General features: G+C 40.3%; 3 protein-coding genes and 1 pseudogene across 5 annotated transcripts; 2 read left to right on the top strand and 2 right to left on the bottom strand.

Annotated features, from left to right (window-relative positions):
- Nucleotides 1–28: 28 nt before the first annotated feature.
- Nucleotides 29–3,092, bottom strand: LOC112293139 (mitochondrial thiamine diphosphate carrier 2). Of its 2 annotated transcripts, none has more exons than XM_024542269.3 (6): nucleotides 2,801–3,092; nucleotides 1,858–2,095; nucleotides 1,483–1,601; nucleotides 1,068–1,220; nucleotides 690–824; nucleotides 29–335 (listed from the first exon to the last, which is right to left on the bottom strand). In XM_024542269.3, exons 1-6 carry the CDS (start codon nucleotides 2,921–2,923, stop codon nucleotides 120–122), a joined length of 984 nt encoding a protein of 327 aa, XP_024398037.1. In that variant the 5' UTR covers nucleotides 2,924–3,092; the 3' UTR covers nucleotides 29–119. The 2 variants fall into 2 exon arrangements, with proteins under 2 accessions (XP_024398037.1, XP_024398038.1); XM_024542270.3 differs by having other exon boundaries at nucleotides 29–297.
- A 125-nt stretch (nucleotides 3,093–3,217) lies between these two features.
- LOC112293025 (chaperone protein dnaJ A7A, chloroplastic) lies at nucleotides 3,218–7,106 on the top strand. Its single transcript, XM_024542057.3, has 8 exons — nucleotides 3,218–3,624; nucleotides 3,788–3,923; nucleotides 4,350–4,407; nucleotides 4,891–4,933; nucleotides 5,110–5,158; nucleotides 5,419–5,499; nucleotides 5,622–5,936; nucleotides 6,216–7,106. The coding sequence occupies exons 1-8, from the start codon at nucleotides 3,218–3,220 to the stop codon at nucleotides 6,756–6,758; spliced, it is 1,632 nt and encodes a 543-aa protein (XP_024397825.3). The 3' UTR covers nucleotides 6,759–7,106.
- Nucleotides 7,107–7,416: 310 nt separating this feature from the next.
- Nucleotides 7,417–12,776, bottom strand: LOC112293534 (ATP-dependent 6-phosphofructokinase 6-like; annotated as a pseudogene). The gene is made up of 16 exons (XR_002973056.3): nucleotides 12,576–12,776; nucleotides 12,107–12,274; nucleotides 11,666–11,712; nucleotides 11,463–11,502; nucleotides 11,192–11,257; nucleotides 10,920–11,057; nucleotides 10,568–10,726; nucleotides 10,199–10,252; nucleotides 9,888–9,956; nucleotides 9,626–9,755; nucleotides 9,431–9,471; nucleotides 9,042–9,269; nucleotides 8,799–8,847; nucleotides 8,515–8,669; nucleotides 8,135–8,311; nucleotides 7,417–7,920 (listed from the first exon to the last, which is right to left on the bottom strand). The product of XR_002973056.3 is annotated as an ATP-dependent 6-phosphofructokinase 6-like (transcript).
- LOC112293026 (uncharacterized) lies at nucleotides 12,664–19,078 on the top strand. Its single transcript, XM_024542058.3, has 4 exons — nucleotides 12,664–12,786; nucleotides 13,045–13,123; nucleotides 17,226–17,713; nucleotides 17,854–19,078. The coding sequence occupies exons 1-4, from the start codon at nucleotides 12,664–12,666 to the stop codon at nucleotides 18,787–18,789; spliced, it is 1,626 nt and encodes a 541-aa protein (XP_024397826.3). The 3' UTR covers nucleotides 18,790–19,078.
- The last annotated feature ends 25 nt before the right edge of the window (nucleotides 19,079–19,103 follow it).

Genomic DNA, 19,103 nt, shown 5'->3' with positions numbered 1-19,103 from the left:
ATGTACACGTACTCTTATCTGGAGGATATAACGTGAGAATTGTGTCAAAGAATGGCTGCAGTGAGAACTGACAGCTTCGAGACTAAGTTTTATTGCAATGAAAGAAAATGTATGCAATATCACGACCGAGACGTTAACCAATGCTTAGTAGATTCGTAAACGTAGAATGTAAGGGCTGAATTAGGTGCTGCTTTTACAATTGAGGGCAAAGTGCCTTTATAAAGGCCCTTCAACCCTTCCTCCGCTAATATTCTCCTTATCGCATCTCCAACTCCCTTATATGCTTTCTCTTCGATTCTAGCTCCATACCGTATGTCCCGCATTAGTCCTTCTACCTATAGAAGAACATCGATCGCAATAGCATTTCAAGTTAAAGAGACAATCTAACTCCAAATCCACACAACCCAGACTTCGCATATTACGATCGTTGTTTTCGAGGAGCTGAAGTGCTTTAAATTTCATAATCATTCATTGCCATCCTCATCTAAACGTTTCAACGTGCTAGCTTTAATTTCATCAAAAACTTTGAACTTTAGCCCAGTCAGGAATAAGGCAATCAATCAATGATCCCAGCTTCAAGAAGAAACTGAACAAAGATACTCGAACAAAAGATACTAGACCTGAATATCTAGAAAGAGCATGAATTGGTTGGTGCCCTATATTCAATTTCAAAGATACAAAATGCTTACCTGGTATCGTTTCTTGATAACATCAAGTGGATGACAACACAACTTTGCAAACAATCCAGCTCCGAATCCGCACCAGAAATTCTGCGTGGAAGACAAAGGTGTGTGCTCACCATCTTCCTTCAAGGGATTTAAAGTCTGCCACTCACAAGTTACGCCAAGGTTGACATCATTTAGTCCATGCTAAATGTACAAACAACAGGCATACTATGGTATGCACATTAAATGAATACAAGGGGGACTAGGTCAAGTAAGATGCGGACGACAATGAACGCACTGACCGGAAGCCTGTATAAAACGATATAAAATGCAACAAAAGAAGTTCACTGCAAACGTTATTTAAAAAACTAGCACTGCCTTCGCAACATTAAGATTACTCACAAGAGCCCAACGCCTGAGAGAGTCGTAAAAACCAAATTGAAGGCCAGCATATGGTACAATTTCCATGAGCGTAGGTGTGAGGCCGGCATAAAAACCAGTCACTCCTTTCCGTTTGTAGATATCGACCATGACTGATCGCATGTTTGGATAGACCTGTTCACATAGAACTTAAGTCAATATTATACTCCCACAATATTACAAAATCGAATCGATTTCACACAACGATTTTAGTACGCCACGACAGCTCCCGAGTACTCTTCGGCATATTATCAAAGAACTAGTTCGAAAAATACCAAAAATTTCCGGTTTAATTGGCAAGGAAAACAATGTTTTTCAAAATACCATCTATAATGGAACCCACGAAAATACAACCCTGCATTGGTAGTAAAGAAGCAGTAAAATTTAAAATTGATACCTTCGGCTCTCCTTGACTTGCAAGAACTGTGCGAAGAAGGTCAAAAGGGTAGGACCCAATGGTGGCAGCAGTTCCTGCCAAGGACCCTCCTAGGAAGGACATCAACCCTTTGTGACGAGCTGCTCCCACAAAAATGTTAGCATGTCAGTAAGAACAATGCAGACTGTGCAACAAGCCAAACAACTGCTTCTTGAAGTAGACAACAACCAATTTAATTGTATCTCTACTTACCACTATCCGAAGCTTTACATGGATACCTGAGGGACGACGCGAATGCGTGCAAAAGGAATTCGAGGCACTGCCAAGCCATTAGGATACTCTGACAAGAATTTTCAAAGCTCTTTCAAAGAGAAAAAGAAGGAGAAGTGATTAAACCTGCCTGTGGGGAACCTGCGACCAGAGAATCAGCGTTCGACTTCACAACAAACTGAATAGCAGTATACGGCATCTGCAACAGAAGTGCTGGAATGTTCCCTCGCCAAAGACCCCGAACTCCTTCCTCTCGCACAATAACATGAGCAGCTTGCATTACGCCGGTGTATTTCGACATCACGCTTGCGGAGGCTCCCCCTTTAGAAAAAATATTCCTTGAACTTGTCGGCTCCAGTTGGATCTGTATTGCAGCAAATCAAACTGTCTCTGAGTCTATGTTCAACTAGTTGATCACCACATGGAGAATCCTCCAATTGTAGACAAAAACCAATCAGTCAAAACAGATAATCCTAGAGTTAATGCATACTCAAATCCTGTACACTCCAAAAAATATATGAAGTGCGGTTCTCTACTCATGTATAACTAATTGAACTTGTACTTATGCTAGTCATCCGTGTAAGGGCTACAACCGGAACGAATAGTTCACCAGTGCAATCGAAGCTAAACTCAATCTAGATATAGTTACATGCAAAAATTGTAAGAAGTTGCTTGCAAAGTAAAGCCCACAAGTGAATATTCCAGAAATCCCTGCAGACTCACAAAGCTGAAGCATACGGGTTGAAGATATTTTTTCATGGGTAGAGGATTGCACAAGGTAACATCCACATAGCGTCCGCTCTAGAATGGTATCATAATTTCTATGGCCAAGACTTCCAACTAATACGGCATGAGATTGTATTGCAATACACTAATCATAATACACAAGAAGTAATTCCAAGCGACTAATTGGGCTAATATCATCCACGCAAACAACTTAAAAACCTCGAGTTAAACATCAATAGGGGTCTTCTCTCGGTACAGGAAATCAGCCCGGATGGTTAGTAACAATCTCGCGCCTCCTTCAATACAGTAATCAAAACCCAAAACAGGGCACAGGGGGAAAGACCTGGAACCGAATCTTAATGACGTCCAAGGGGGACACGACGGTTCTCGCAATGCCACCGGCCACAGCACCGGCGACGGCGTCCATGGTCGAGCTGTGCAACGAGCTGTCGCCATGACCTCCCATCACTCACCTCGCTCCCTTGCTACAAAGCCCTAAACCTCCAGGCCCCTCTCCCTTCTTCCCACACAACCCACCACTTAGAAAGCAATTCCACAAAATCCTTTTGCCTCTTCACGCTCCGTGACGTTTGTAGACGCTCCGCTGCGCCACCCACACGCAGCAAGAAGGCTCCACACGAGAAGGCCCGCGTGCAAGCGCGCGCCATGGCCATGACCAAGCCATCGCCATAGCTGGCCCACAAGTCCTCAGAGCCCCCCTCCAAGCGGCAGTTCCACATTCGTGCTCATCCACAGGATGATGTCCCCAATCATCCGTCTTCATCCATTTAAAAAAACCTCAAAGTTCATCCACATCCATCCTGAGCCACAGGATTTAGGCCTCTCCCTTCGGGGTTTACAGCGACGGGGTTTAGGCGTGGAGTTGCGCGGAGGCGAAGTGCACTTGCGACGCTGGGCGCTGTTGCAATTTGTCGCCGAGGAAAATTGGGTTACGGAGCTGCAATTTCAGACTGTGGGGTGTCGAGTTTTGAGGGGTTTGGGTGAGGCTTTTGGTGGGGTAGAGTGTGGGCGAAGCTCCATGGCGACTGTTGTGGGCGCCGCGGCGCAAACGGTTGTTGGTGTGCGGCAGTCGGAGAGATTGGCAACGCAACAACCCTCGTGCCATTTGCGCTCTGCCTCCCACATCGACTCCACCCCAACTTGCAGGTCTTGCGTCGGGTTCTGTATTACTTTGGGTTGCATTGTATTGTCTGCATATTGCACGCAAGGTTATACTAACTGTGAAGGATTGGCATAGCTTAGTCTTCCAGGCGGTAGCATGAAGCTGATGGAGATACGTTTGGTTTTGGAATTTTTTTTTGAACTGCAGGAGCGGCCATGACTTGGTTTATGGATACTCGTCTGGTACATTTTTCGCCTCAGACACACTTCACTCTTTCGTCGCTCGCCCAGTGAAAAGAAATCAGCGGCGAAGGGATTCAAATTTTGTAGTTCACGCTGAAGCCGTGAGATTTTTAACCGAGTCTGCACGTTGTTAACGTTCTCATGATTTTAGGAAGATGGTTCACATATTTTTCACTGTAACCCCTTGAAGGTGCTTCTCAGGATTTTAAATTGTGACGGTGATGTGACTTTATGATGGTCAATATGAGTGATGCGAAAACCTTCAGCTTATATTCACTTAATTAAGGATAACATGTGTATTCTATTCTTTGAAAATTTGCTGAACTGGAATAAGTTTTAAAATGTTGTGTACACTTGATTTAGAATTGAGAATGCTCTCGTATCTAGTGGAGTGACAACTCATAGAAAAGCGGGCTCGTAGTGTATCCAGTGAGAGTAGCATTCAATTAACTCATAATGTCGTTGACATAAAAATACATCACAATGCTGGAGCTTTTTCATGACGCCATTTGCTAAATACTTTTCAGGACTACTATGCGAGGCTTGGAGTAGGAAGAGATGCTAGCAAATCTGAAATTAAAAGTGGTAAGTTTCTTTGCATGTGGTTAGAAGTTTGGTGCTAATGAGTTCATCTAAACAGCGATAGTTAGGTTCACGCCATGATGATCATGACCATTTGTTCCGTCTACTGTACGCAACCCAAGATGCAAATTCAGTGTGGCAATGTTTCGATGCACATCCAGCGCTGCTCAGGGCTTCTCTGAGCGCTTTTTACAATTACTGTTCGGCCCCAATTGTGTCGCCTAGCATTGTTGAAAAAGTTGTCTAAATTATCCACGTCAATGTAGGCAGGGTAAAATATCATTGTGTAGATTTTATCCCTAGTCATTGTATTCAATTTTGGCACACACCACACGTTACTATGGGCAGGCACATCGAAGTTCGTGTACACAAGCTTTCTCGAAGTCCAATGTTTTTCTGGTGGCTTTTTAAATCTGAATTCAGGTCAAGATACTGTACGTTTAATCCTTACGTTGACGTATTGCCTGTGATGCTGGATGGTCGCAGCTTATCGTAAACTTGCACGACAATATCATCCTGATGTTAACAAGTAAGTGACGAGGTTTATCCTTGGGCAGCTGCGGCGTTCTTTTAACATCTTGGTTTGCTTTTAATGTTTTAATTTAATTTAATTTAAGTTTTTTTTTTTTTTTTTTTTTTTTTTGGGTTTGGAGGTGTATAGTGGATGAAATCATTTACTTATATCGCAATGTCGTGTAATCGCAGAGATGCTGGTGCAGAACAAAAATTTAAGGACATCAGTAATGCATACGAGGTAGTTCTCTATGAAACCCTCTGTAGGCGTGAAGGATGCTTGCAACTTGTGTATGTGTTGACCATGTTACTAGCAGTTCAAACTGATTTTTTGAATTCTTTTATTTGATTCTATCTTTCTATAGATAGTTTTTATCTGTTCATTTATGAATAATCTATGGTGCAGGCTTCATAGTGTAGGTTGGCATGGGTACGTGAGTGCAAAGAATGTCATGAGCTAATGTACTGGAGTCCTGTCCTGAGCCTTCCCTCTTTTTGCAGGTGTTATCTGATGATGAAAAAAGATCAATTTACGACCGTTTTGGTGAAGCTGGTCTTTCGGGCCAAGGAGCGGGGGCAGGGGTGAGCCTCGCTGCCTTTTACTGTTTGGTTTTATCAATAATAATTCTAGTAGCTCAAAATTCTTTAGAATGGTTTGATGCTACGTGTTGGAATTCGTCTTAAACCATTTTTTTCTATCGCAGGATTATGGTAGCGCCTTTGATCTTTTCGAATCCCTCTTTGGGGGCATGGGAGGAATGGGAGGCATGGGAGGCATGGGCGGAGCTCCTCGCAGCAGGGCCACACAAGGAGACGATGTACGCTACGATTTAACTTTGGAATTCAAGGAAGCAATTTTTGGAGTGGAAAAGGATATTAAAATTACTCGGTTTGAGGAATGTAAAACATGCAATGGCAATGGAGCGAAACCCGGAACTACTCCTCGCAGATGCAAGGCTTGTAACGGTCAAGGCCAAGTGTTAACAACCGCCCAAACTCCTCTAGGAATGTTTCAGCAGGTAAGCCACTTAGGGCTTTAGACAATGAGACCTATCAAACGAGAGTTGTAAATGGGGTAAAACATGACTAGACATTAACGCAGATTTTTTGCCTCTACTTGCTGTTTTTGTAACAAAACGCGCTGTAAAAGCTATCAGTTTTAGGCATTCAAGAAGTTGCACGAAATGTAGTGTTCCAGGTTATTAATCACTTTTCAATAATTTCATTTGTGTTGTTTCTTCCTATTGACATTTATTTTGTTAAATAATGTTTATGACTGGGTTCGATCGATGTATCAGGTGACCACTTGCGAGTCATGTGAGGGCACGGGGGAGACTTCATCGCCATGTACAACCTGTCGGGGAGATGGCAGAGTAAAGATTAAGAACAAAAAGATCAAGTTGAAGATTCCAGCTGGTGTTGATGATGGTAGCAGATTGCGAGTGCGGTCAGAGGGTAATGCCGGTCGTAAGGGTGGTCCTCCAGGAGACGTTTACGTTTTCATCAAAGCGAAGTCGGACTCGGAGCTGAAGAGAAACGGTAATGATATTTTCTTCTCAGCTAAAGTTTCCTACATAGATGCAATACTGGGTACCACTGTGAAAGTACCTACAGTTGATGGGACAGTGGACCTGAAGATCCCAGCTGGAATTCAACCTGGCAGCACCTTAGTGATGGCCAAAAGGGGTGTCCCCTTCATGGGAAAACCCAACATGCGTGGCGACCAGTTGGTAAGGGTACAAGTCGTGATTCCCAGTAAACTTAGTGAAGAAGAGAGGAAGCTAATTGAGGAGCTAAAAGAGATGTCACTTCCTAAAGTTGCTGTTGGTGCTACCAGATGATCATATTCCCACACACGATGCTTAGTATTTAGGACATCAATTGTAGGTCATATTGCACCCCCTGATTACTGATAATTATTGAGATACACACATTATCCAGGTTGATAGCATGCTTTTGTCTTCATATGTCTTTATGATTTAAGCTCAGGAAGGGTATTGCTGGGCAATCATTTTATAGGTGTATACTATTCAGGTAGCATCGAGATATGTCCGATCAATTAATGTAGCACCTCGCATCAAGATTGTTGATGTCGGAGCTTGATCACTACTGGGGTCAGCTTGGTGATTTTCAGGGTGACATTGTGATCTTGATTAGTTCTAATTTTATAGTTACAAATTGGTGGCTAATTGATCCTTTGTCATGAATCGTCTGAAATTGTAATTCGTATATTAGTTTCATCTGTCAACCTGGCTATGGAAAAGAAAGTATGTGCTCATGTTTAGTGCATCGAATATGTCATGCATAAATTATATCTTTCTTATTTAGTATTTTGGAAGATAAAGACATTTTAGCATTATGAAAGACTATGTGACAGCGTGTTGGTGTTGGATTGACGTCAAAGTTTTATTAAGGGAGGTGTATACAAAACAACCATCTATGCCTTGCTAAATTTCTTGTAACATGCAGGATAATAGAACCTTAACATTTATACTACTCTAGTGTTAATTGATCCAGAGGAACAAAACTATATTAAATTTGAAGTAATTTCATGTTTTTGCATACATTAAATGTCAAACTTTAAAATAATTCAAATAAGTTCATATAAAATTTCTAATCTACGCAGTTGCCAATCACATATGCCAATTTGATGTTTACACAGCCGCTATCAACTGGTTCTCGTGTAGTTTGTGATCACTACAATTTACTCATGACCCACTTATTTGAACCAACAAGAAAGTTAAGGAGGAAAGATAGTACTTTCTAGCAGGAAAGTGGATTATCTACGATCTAAATTGCGCGGATTTCCGCTTATAAACGAAAGAACGTCGTGGCGAAAAGTCGAGGAGCTTTCCGATCACGAAGCTGCTATGCCTCCGCAGGCGTCGTTTGTGTGGAAATCTCCGTCTGATCCTTCGGAAATCCTTGTCTGTTGCCGGTTTCAATTACATCGGTTGGTTTCTCGGCTGTAACTTCGTGCGAGTGCTCATCAACATTGGCTTTCTGGTGCAGAGAGAGAAAGAGGAAAAACATTAATCAGGATTACAGCCTAAGGACGACTTGGATTTATTGACGCAATGTGTGAGGATGTACAGGTATGAAGACATTGAGATTAAACTTGTTACGAGAACAGTTGTGGAACATACAAATTGCGCCTCAGAACGGCGATTCAATTTTAATTTTTTCACAAAGAATGAACCTGACTATGGCAAATTACCATTGTGGTGGTGCCGTTTGCAGATGTTGGTGCACCACCTCCCCTCAAAGCTTCCTCTTGACGCTTCTGTATAATTATTTCGTTGTATTGAGAAAAGCTTGGTTGGTTGGTTGATGACATTAGCCGCGCCCACATGCGATCAGCTACGTTTACGTGTCGCGACTTCGCCACCACTCGCTGTCAAAACGTGGTAGGATAAGACTCCAACAGCAAAAGAAAAGTAAAGAGCAGCTTACAAATAACCAACAGGATAGGAATGTATGGATTACCTTGAAACTGTTGCCTGTGAATAATGTCTAACGCGTCTACATGAATCAGAAATTTATCACAAAAACTATTTAACTGACCCAGCAGATAGTATGTGTTATTAAAGATCTTACTGGTATTGGGATATAGCAATGTCTGACGTTAACAGGTCCAACAGTGAAACCGCAATACCCTGCCATAGCTCCATGGATGGCGCTATGAGCAAGCAAAGTGCAGTACACGTTGTCAGAAGCATTGCTTGGAACAGCTCGAATCATGTACGTTGGATCTGCAGAATCATGTGGTGAGTACTCATATTCAAGCCTAAAAACGACTAAAAGGAATTTCATGAATATAGAAGCACGAGAACCAAGCAGCAAAGAAAAAACCAAAAGTTTTCAACTGGGCATATGGCCACCTATGTATTTCAAGTTCAGCGGCTCCTTAAATTCCTTGAGAAAATGTTCCTGCAATTTCAGGTCAAGAGATGAAGAGTGGATTTAGTTCCATGAGGAGATGCAAGCAACTGTAGAATAAAAACCAGAAGAATATACCCCTAGCATGAATAGATGTCAGACTCGAGAACTGGCTCAAAAGTGTCAACAAAATGCTTACTTCTAAGGTAAACTGAATAAACATCACTTTAAAAACTGACCCTCACCTTCAGATTTTGACAGAGCCATAAACCGACATCAAGAAGTAATTTATTTCCAGATGCATCATTGAGATTTTTGAAAGACCCCATGCTCTCAGCGATCAATTCTTGTCCAGCACCCTCAGCCACCACGATGACCATGTGACCATTTTCTTTTAATCTATGGTGAACATACTCGATCAGTCCACCTGGCCCGAGTAAGTAGAACGGCACTTCTGGAATCAAGCATAAGTCCTGCATTCACAAATTTTAATGAACTCCAATCCTGATGGATGAAAAAAGGCTTGCGAGTTTGCCACTACTTGCTTTATAAATTGCACTTGTTTCATCCCATTGAGGTACATTCCACGAAGGAGTTAAAGTAGTTTGAGAATTTATCAGAAAGACAGAATTACCACATCACGACTTGCAAGAGTGGCATACAAAGCAATGTAACCTGCATCAATTAAAAAGTTTTTCTCAGATACTAGCATTTCAGTATTTCAAGGCGTCATCTCCAATATAGACAGAAAGAGCAATGGGGTTGTCAAGACGAATCTAATTCTAAATGATTTCACAGAATCCGACGTTTCTTCAACAAAATTTCATACCACTGTATCGTCCCATAAGCTTGACCAATCCAATGCCATTATGAACACTCTCAGCTTCCACGTGCGCAGCATTAATTGCACGCTGTGCTTCTTCAACTGCGGTATCAAAACCAAATGATTTGTCTATGACCTGCCAAACGTGCACCATATTTTCCATTCAGCTCTTGTGTTGCTTAACCTACAATCAGAAACCCACACAATTCAATCCATTGAAAAACAGAGAATTCCATCGTGTTGTTGAATTTCCGTGTCTAAAACGTACATCGAGATCATTATCGATTGTTTTGGGAATGCCCGCAACCGCAACCTTCAGACCCCTCTTCTTGCACTCCTACAGGTGAAACCAATCACATTTCCACGTAAATTTCGAAAGCATCACTGCTGCAATCGAACCAAGTCAAACATGCACGATATTGGTAAGCACACAGAATGTTAATGACGATCAGGCTGAGCCTGTGGTGCTGAATTCCACACTTAGCTGGAAGCATTTCTACAGGAATGAAGAAAACATGATGGAAGGTGTTTTCTTTAGCACAAGGAATCAGGGGTTTAAAGATCATAGCGTGCACATACCTCGTGGATAGCGGAAGCCCCTTTGTGAGTGCCATCACCTCCAATAATATAAACCTGAAGCAAATCAGCTGTCTCAGTAAAATGATCCCTGAAATGTGAATCTTTCATGGTTGGCACTAAATTTGAACCCTACCTTAAAGTCTCAAGATACCATCTCCTTTAGAAACTTTTATTATTCACACCCTCACCGAGCAAAGAATAACCAGAAAGGATGAGATATGTAAATAGCAGAAGAGCTGAAACTAGTTCTTAAACTTGTTCGTGCCAAGCTCTTTCCACTCATTGGTCCACTGAAAAACGAGTTCGAAAGACGATTGAGATTAAACCTTTATGACCATTTTAAACTACTAACAACAAGAATTGAGTTACCTGATTGAATTCACGGTCTTCAATAGAATCAACAATTTTTTTGGTGTCGTGTCCACCACGTGAAGATTTCAAAAACGTGCCTCCTCGTTTATGAATATCACTCACAACTTTAGGATTGAGAGAGATTGTGTTCCGAGAGTAAAATCCTTTGTATCCTCCCTGAGAGCGCAATGTAATTTCGAGTTAAGCTTTACGTTTTCCACTTATTAAAGACTTATTATACTATGCATTGTTGAAACCAGGTTTAAATTTGACGCAGTTATCATATGTACTCGTAACCCTGAAAAGGTAGTGACGCAACATTCGAGATCAATAAAAGAATGACATTTTTGATGGATGGCTTGTTACTTACATCAATACCAAAGATTTCGCGCACACCATATTGCGTCCACAGACCACAGACAATCTCACGAATCACAGTATTGATTCCGGGGCATAATCCTCCACAAGTTACAATGCATGCCTTCACATCCTCCGACTGGAAGTATATCTGCGGACAAGGAAAGAGTGTCACGAAATGTCAAAAGTGGAAGTCACTTAAAAAGGCACTTCTTGACAGTAAATTAGCTTGGTATGTATTCAAATTACCTAAAAATCAAGAGAAGAGTAATGGATATTAAGAACCTTATCACGAGGTCCTGCACGTCTGAAATGAACACCATCCCCAGCAGTGTTGATATTTACTACCACCTGCCAGTGCATACATGATCCCCCTTGAGTTCATCATACTTATCATGAAAACCGAAGCTTTCATGTTCCTGTTTGATAGTTCAATAAACATAAAAACGACTGTAACACAGAGCCAAAACATCAAAGAAAAAGTTCAAACTAAACGTCAGTCATGTTCGACTTTCCTAAACAGTGTGAGGCTGCCAGGTTTCGGGGCCGAGCTTACATCTTTGGCAACGACATCTGTGTCCTCGATAAAATACTGCCTGCAACCCAGACGAGAATATGTACTGATTAATAGCTTTAATTCCCGAGTAGGGCAACTTTATGTGCTTGAAGTAGCCTGTAAATTTCCTAATGTGCAAATTAAGGAGCGCAATATTGTCTGATGATACATATCACTTGAGATCCACTGATGATTGAGATCACCTCACGGCCGCGTATGCTGGATTGTGCTTCAATGGATTTTCGTATGTCTGTCCACGAGGTGAAGAAACAAGTGAGTTGACGCCAAACATATATATACATGTATACATATCCAAATGCATATAAAAGGTGCATACTTCGTTCAAAGCCTCCTGAATAAAGTTCTCATCTCCTCAAGCCACATCTAGAGGTGCAAAAGCCTGGGAGACCATATCAGATTGCCAAAAGCCAATGTGTCGACAAGGAATCAACCACCAGGTGAACCGCATGCATCCACGGCCTCAAGCTCTCTGACATACCGTAATAGCAATACATATACATTACAGACATCCATCACAGAAAAGAACGACGCCCGATCGGTGCGAAAAGACTGCAAATATCACCAAGTCGCTCAACATCAAACCCTGTTTCGTAAGAGCCCATTCCACGACTTGGGATGATTACCGGCAGGTCGGGAAGCCAGTCAGTAAGGTGCGGTACATCTTCAAGTACGGCACCACCGTCTCCTGCGGATACCTTACTCGTGGAACCCATTGTTTGAATTGGCAGATTTACTCAATCGTAACTCGCCAAAGCACGCACCAGATCGATCTACTCTACAAATACATATCTCTGATATCCAAGATCGGCAAAAAAGCAGAAAAGTAGAGTCAGTACTATCAAAGAATGCATAAGCTGAGAAGGTATCCATAACCAGCGTAACTGAGAGAAATTATCTAGCATCGACACATCAGTGGTTGCACATGATAGTTTGTATGAGACTAATGAAATGTGCACTACGATCAAACCTAAACGTCAATATCCTTTCTAAATTATATCCATAGAAATAGATGAAGTCAAATCTAACAAAGATCGGTGACAAATCAGCCTCCACCTTGTTGCAAAAAATTGGCACAATTTGAAGCAAACCTACCAATGTCCGGACAGAAGTACGATCCGAAGAAAACTAGTGCAAACACGGCACTCAGAACATACATGCCCTCACGAACCCGTCCTCCGCAATGTTATGGATTCCTCTATTCCAAATTTACAAGTATTATTCCACTGACAAAGCAGAGGCAGCGTCCGGATCGAGTCAGCAAGGACATGGACCGAGGAGACAGAAACTACAGTACAATTTGCAGGTGTCCTTCCCAACTCCGATTGCAGTAAAATAATACTCTTCTACTTCCCCTTCTCGAAACACCTGATGCTAACTTAACCAAGCTTAGTCATTAGAACTAAACTAAATGCACATAAAATAAAAGGTACAAGTGACTGTTTATGAACAAGCTAATCGGATGCCAGCAAAACCTGCACGTTCTGTGCCTTATTTGGACGCAAACACTGGATCCTATTGTACATACGTGATGCCTCTGTTTTAATTGTTACCTCAACCACAGAAGAAATGCAGATTGTGCCTCGGCAAAGGAAATGGAGAGACACGGCACGATGTATCCGGTGTCGATCCTTACAGAGCAGGTACAGGTGCACTCCAACTCATCAACACTACATCACGAAAACCCCTGTCATACGGCACTTTGAGGCCACGAGGTGCTTAGAAACTTCGGGCACAAGCAAGTCATGGAAGAAACAGTTGAAAACTACCCCCCCGGGAGAGTAGAAATAACGCAGACGCAGAGCACGAAACTCCATAGGTAAGCAACGCGTGAACACGTGGGCATGGAAACAGATCCTCAGGACTGCATAAGCAAAGAGTTAAGAAGGTCTCGCGAGCCTTCGCCTCCGACTTCCCCGCATCGCTGAAATCATACCATACATATGTCTCATGTCATCAAATGTAATCTTTGTCAACATAATCTTTTCTATTCCGCCTATACCAATAAAACATAATACCATTATCCTTTTGTTGTAAAATTGTTTGATGTTTTAAATTTTTTATTCTATACTCATTATTTTATCTTTGTTATCATCCCTATGTTCAAAAAATCTAATCATAAAGTTGACAAAAGATACAATCTATGTTTGTTATATACTCGACTCAATCGTGACAATGTACAGTGTACAAACCAAATGTCGCGATCGAGTTGAGTATTTGATAGACATTTGACTTGCAATATGAAGTCATTAAGTTATATTGTGACCTCCTATGAAAGGTCACTTGCCTATTTACTAAAAAAACTCTTTTTATGACTTCTTGTGAAAGGTCATAAAGTGCTTTGATCTCTTACACATGGAAGTGCAAATTTTGAAATTGAGTGGACTTTGCCTTGCAGAGATCACCAAAGGCAGGCAAAGTCCAAAAATAATATTGCCCACGCGTTGAGCATGGAAGGAGGCCCAATGCCTTGCTTCTATACCCAATGCCACCTCACAACAGACCTGAAATGCTTCTTCATTTTCAACTTAACTTCAACAAAACTGCACGAAATGCACTGGCATCTCGAGGGCAACTTCCAGAAAGGCGATGTCTTACAAGGTGTCACAGAGTGCACCGAAAATAGCTCTACTCGTCACCTTGGCCAACTGCGAGTACGCACTCAGCTCGATCGCAACATTCGGTTTGTACACCATACATTGTGCCTATCGAGCCAATTGTCTGGCTTCCGAGCATCACCTCGAGCGCAACATTCAAAATACAGATTCAAAGCCCGTCGTGACCATCCATGTCTCCATCTACCTCAGTTTCCACTTCAAAGCACCTACAAGCATCATCCACCGACAACACTGTCTTCCTACAACTGCGTCACCCAAACTTTCGAAGATTTTAAAAGCGTTCCAAAACATGAAGCGCATCCCACCGTCATGCCCTTGCAAATTTCTCACAAGCGTGGCCCATTGCCACAATGCGTTCACTCCATTTGAAACTCATCGTTTCCAGCTACTACTTACTGCAAACCCAATTTCATGTTAGGATTTCAGTAGGCCACAGGAACCCCACAAGGATTAATTCAGATATATGTCGATTTAGTACTAATTTAGACAATTCTATTTAGGTAGGTTATGAAGAGAGGTACCCCAAAGGAAACCACAACTGCCTGGGGCTGCAGCAGCTACATTTGTCGTTCTAGAGTATGTTTACACTCCTTTGATGCAATCTACAAATAACCTAAATCTTCTACCACCATAGACACTTGTGCATATTAAATTTTCAAATAAAAAAAAACAAAAAAATCAAAAACCCAAAAAAAATCTAAGAAAGGATGAAACTTATTGAAAAGCTATAGTACATATAAAATAATGTGTTACTGTACAAGTTTGGTTATACAATTCAAAAGATGTTATGGTTTGATGTACTTAAAAAAACGTAGAATTTATTTCTGATTATTTATATTTTAAGATTATTTGGAGTGTTGTTAATTAGAATTCAAATTTTATTTTAAATGTTTATAATAATCCAATAGTTGTAATATCACTGAAGGTGGTAAGATTAAAATAGAACTTGTAAAGAATTGTGCATAAATTGAATAAAAATTATATAATTATACTATTTGGGCTTAAAATTATACAATCTTTCAAAATGAGAATTAAATACTTGAAAAATTCACTAAATATTTTCTTCAAGTAGAAAGAATGTAATTAATTTATTATTATTATTATTATTATTATATATCTTTTAAGATTAGATAAATAAAAAAATATAGAAGAATTCTTGTATATATAAAAAAATTTAATAAGAATAATTTATAGATATAATTAGATTTTTAACATGCAAAAACATTGAACAAAGTAGTTTAAAATGATATTAAAATTATTTCAATTAATTAAATTTAACTTAAACTTACTCACCTTTGGTCTTATTTTCCTATACCAAGTCATGTATTCCTCACCAATCTCTCTATTTTACATCTTTGGAGTACTTTTACTTCTTCACAATTCACAATTGTATTGTATGATTCAATTGCATGCCAAATAAGTGACTAGATTGATTAAGATTTTTTGCTTTTTTTGTGGCTTGATTATTCAAGTGGAGTGAAATATTGGAGTCGAGTGAGTGGGCAGTGTGGTCAAGACGTAGTACACAATGGTAAGAACATAGGTGGGTTGATTTAATATTCTTCTATATATTTTATTTAAGGCAGCCAAGTATGAAAATTTAATACTCAATAAAATTCAATAGATAAATTAATTTAATCTTTTTAATTATACAAGTATTATTTTTAGAACTATTGTATTTTATTATCACAAAATTGTAATAATAATTTTATTTGTATTTTTTATTAAATATTTTTAAATATATATTCGAATGTGATATAAACTTTGTCTTGTGTCTTATTTTATAAAACGTAAATAATTCACAATACTTTTTATGATATAATTTAAGTTTATATTAATAATCAAGATCATTAACCATTACAAAAAACTATGCATAGTACTAAAATTAAGAAATGAATTTTAATATAAGGTATTATTTTTTATTTTGACACCCACAATTTCAAGGATCATTTAGAGGAATTTAAGATGGTATTAAATTAGATGCACATATAACTTGTAATAATCACAAGTTACTAAAACCTACTATAACAATATAATCCAAATTTTCTTACAAAATGATCATGATATATTCAAAACAATATTACTAATAACTTGTTCGCATAAAAATAAAAAAACAAAACTATATATATATATATATATATATATGTGTGTGTGTGTGTGTGTATTAATTAAATATAGAATTGTGATTTTTCTTTAAGTTTTTACAAAATAATGATAATACTTTCTTAAAGAGATTCAAATTTGATATCTTCCATAACTTATTTATCTATAAAATCAACGATTTAACCAAAATATTTGAATTCAAATACTATGCACACATGTGGCTTAAATCTTTTATAATTTTATAATTTTAGTTTTAGAATATTTTATAATACTGTCTACTTATGTAAAATAAAAATAAAAATAAAAATGGTGTCTTTTTGTTTGTCCACAAAAATCATTGATTGGTTGAGGCAGGATGGACAGAGACAGGATGGACAGCGTTCTCTGCTAGGGCTCCGTCGCTGTTATCGAGCCCCCATTCACACTATAACCTCATTCTAAACAAAAAAGCTCCCTTCATGGAGTTTCCCTGTTCACATTAGGACCCCTTTCTCACCATAGCCTCATGCTCGACACACTTTGAGTAGTAAAATGTAGTATCTTGACTTGTGTTACAAAAATAATAATAACAAGATTAATTTTTTCTTACTTGTAATCATATATATATATATATATATATATATATATATGTTTTATGAAAAACAGGAAGAAAAATGTATGAGCATATATTAATAACTCAATAAAAATGCAAAGAGTAGAACAAAAGAACAATGGAATGCATGTGTTTCATTTAGCTTGCTAAAAAGGTCTTCCTCTAGTTATTCATATAAAACTTTAATCCTTAGAAAACTCAAAAAATTTGAAAATAAATGAAAGGGAAAGCCTACGCGAAGGAATTTTCATTAAAAAAAATTACACATCAATTGTTTGTGGTGTGATATCCCACCACAAAATGACCGTCAAGCAAATGTCCACAGTGGGAATACTTTTACTTTTATCATTAACGAATTCAGAACTCAATGAGTTCATTAAGATACATCATTCGTCGTATTATCGCCTCATCAACATAAGTTCATCCAAATAGTTCATTCGTTGGCGACATCGCGTGGTGTCGGTGGAGAGGAGGGCTCTGGGGCCAGCACCGACTTCGTGCTTTGTGAAGAAGGGAGGTGCGCGGGGACAGGGGATAGAGGGTGGCACCATCTTCGAGAGAGGGAGAAAGCCATGGCTGCGAGGTCTCGATGGAGCTCCTCTCGCCTCACCTCATCGCGTGCACTGTCCAGCTCCAGGTCCGGCAGCCTCTCGCCAAGCTCTTTCAAAAGCGCGAGGGTGCTCGCTCGTTTGGCGCTGGACGCCTTCAAGTTCTCCGTAGCTGGAGGTGAAATTGAGCAGGAGGGAGATTACTACGTGCATCTCAATTCGGAGTTGGGAGACAGGCGGTACAGGAGGCTTTGTGACGACGCTGGCCTCGCTCTGAAGGAAATCCATTACTGTCAAGAAGGTTTGGACATTGCGAGGGTCAACCAAGAGCAGGAGATTCTGTCGCAAGAACAAGTGACGAGCATCGCACCTGTGAGTTGCTATCTGTGTGTGTTCTCTCACGCTCTATTCTTTTACTTCTGGTGCGTTGAATGTACGACAAGAATCGGTGGCGAGACTTTGAATTGTGTGTGTGTGTGTGTGCGCGTGTTGTGGATCTGGATTTTGTGCAGGTGAAGGATCTAATCAACCATGACTATCTTATTCTTGTGATCGAGGCTGGAGAGCCGAGTGCTGAAGCTCTTTACATTAAAGCTCACAAACTTGGCGGAGACAAAGCAGGGATTCATATTACTCATGTTCCGAGTAGTGTAATAGATGCGGTGCTGCACGAGGGCGTCCGATGCTTCACTATCGATTGTGACAGGGGTGAGAAGAAGCGTATGCAATTGGAAGCTCTCCTCGCTATTTTGAAGAAAGAGAATCCTAATTACAGCTTGATAAATGCCAATTGCTGGGACTATGCCAAAAATACGGCGAAGAGTTTGGTGAGAGGATGCGTTGAGGTTAACAGTATCAGCGCGGCTGAGAAGAGCAGGCTCCAGAAGGAGCATGACAATTTGGAAGCTCAATTGGCGTTCCGTCACATTCACAATACGGCGACGTCCCTGATAAGAAGAGTCGCCTCATCTCGGATTTCGACTTCTTCTAGTGTTCGGGATTCGGCCAGAGTTCTGAGTTCGTCAAGGGCATTGGAGCTCGTACTACCTTTAACATCTTTAGCTTCCCCTGACAGTGACCAGGAGCTTCGTTCAAATTCTTCAGTCATTTTGGAGTCCTCCAGGGTTTTGAGTTCTTCAAGGGCAGTGGAGTCCTTCTCACATGTGTCATCTCCAGGGGGTCTAGCAGCTCCTGCATTAAGCCCTAGAGAAATTCTTGACCTGAGCTCACCTACTATTTTGGATTCCTCCAGAGTTTTAAACTCCTCTGAGGCTCTGGACTCATCCAAGCCAGTGGAGCTCTTGGCAGCTTCAACTGCTCCCCCTCCTGTAGTCAGCAGTGGAAAGTTATGGTTTCAAATATTTTTCTTAATATTTTGGTTAATAATCGACTGGTTAGGCCTTCGGCCCTGGGCAATTAGGGTTCTTGGACTTCGCAGCACGAGGTAGGAAGCAAAAGAGAATGTGGCTGTGGAAGTAGTTGCAGATGAGTGAGACTATGTATAGGATGAGTGTATACAAGCCGATCCAGTGCAGTGAGGAAGAGCACCCAAGCAAATGAACATTTCAAGTTCCAAAAGGCTGGTTTGCTATTTACTAACGACATTAGAAATTTAGGTTTAAAGGCTCTGCATTGCTTGGTTGACGCGGCTAAAATTTGAACTGTACATTGCTTCATAGTATAGCATAATAAAAAAAAAGTCCATCTGGACATGGCCTTAAATTATTCTCGATTAAAGCGTACTGCAGTGTGAAATTTAGGT

Source organism: Physcomitrium patens, chromosome 16, assembly GCF_059467195.1.
Source record: "Physcomitrium patens ecotype Gransden chromosome 16, ASM5946719v1, whole genome shotgun sequence".
Classification (NCBI taxonomy): Eukaryota; Viridiplantae; Streptophyta; class Bryopsida; order Funariales; family Funariaceae; genus Physcomitrium; species Physcomitrium patens.
This window is presented reverse-complemented; position numbering and strand designations above follow the sequence as displayed.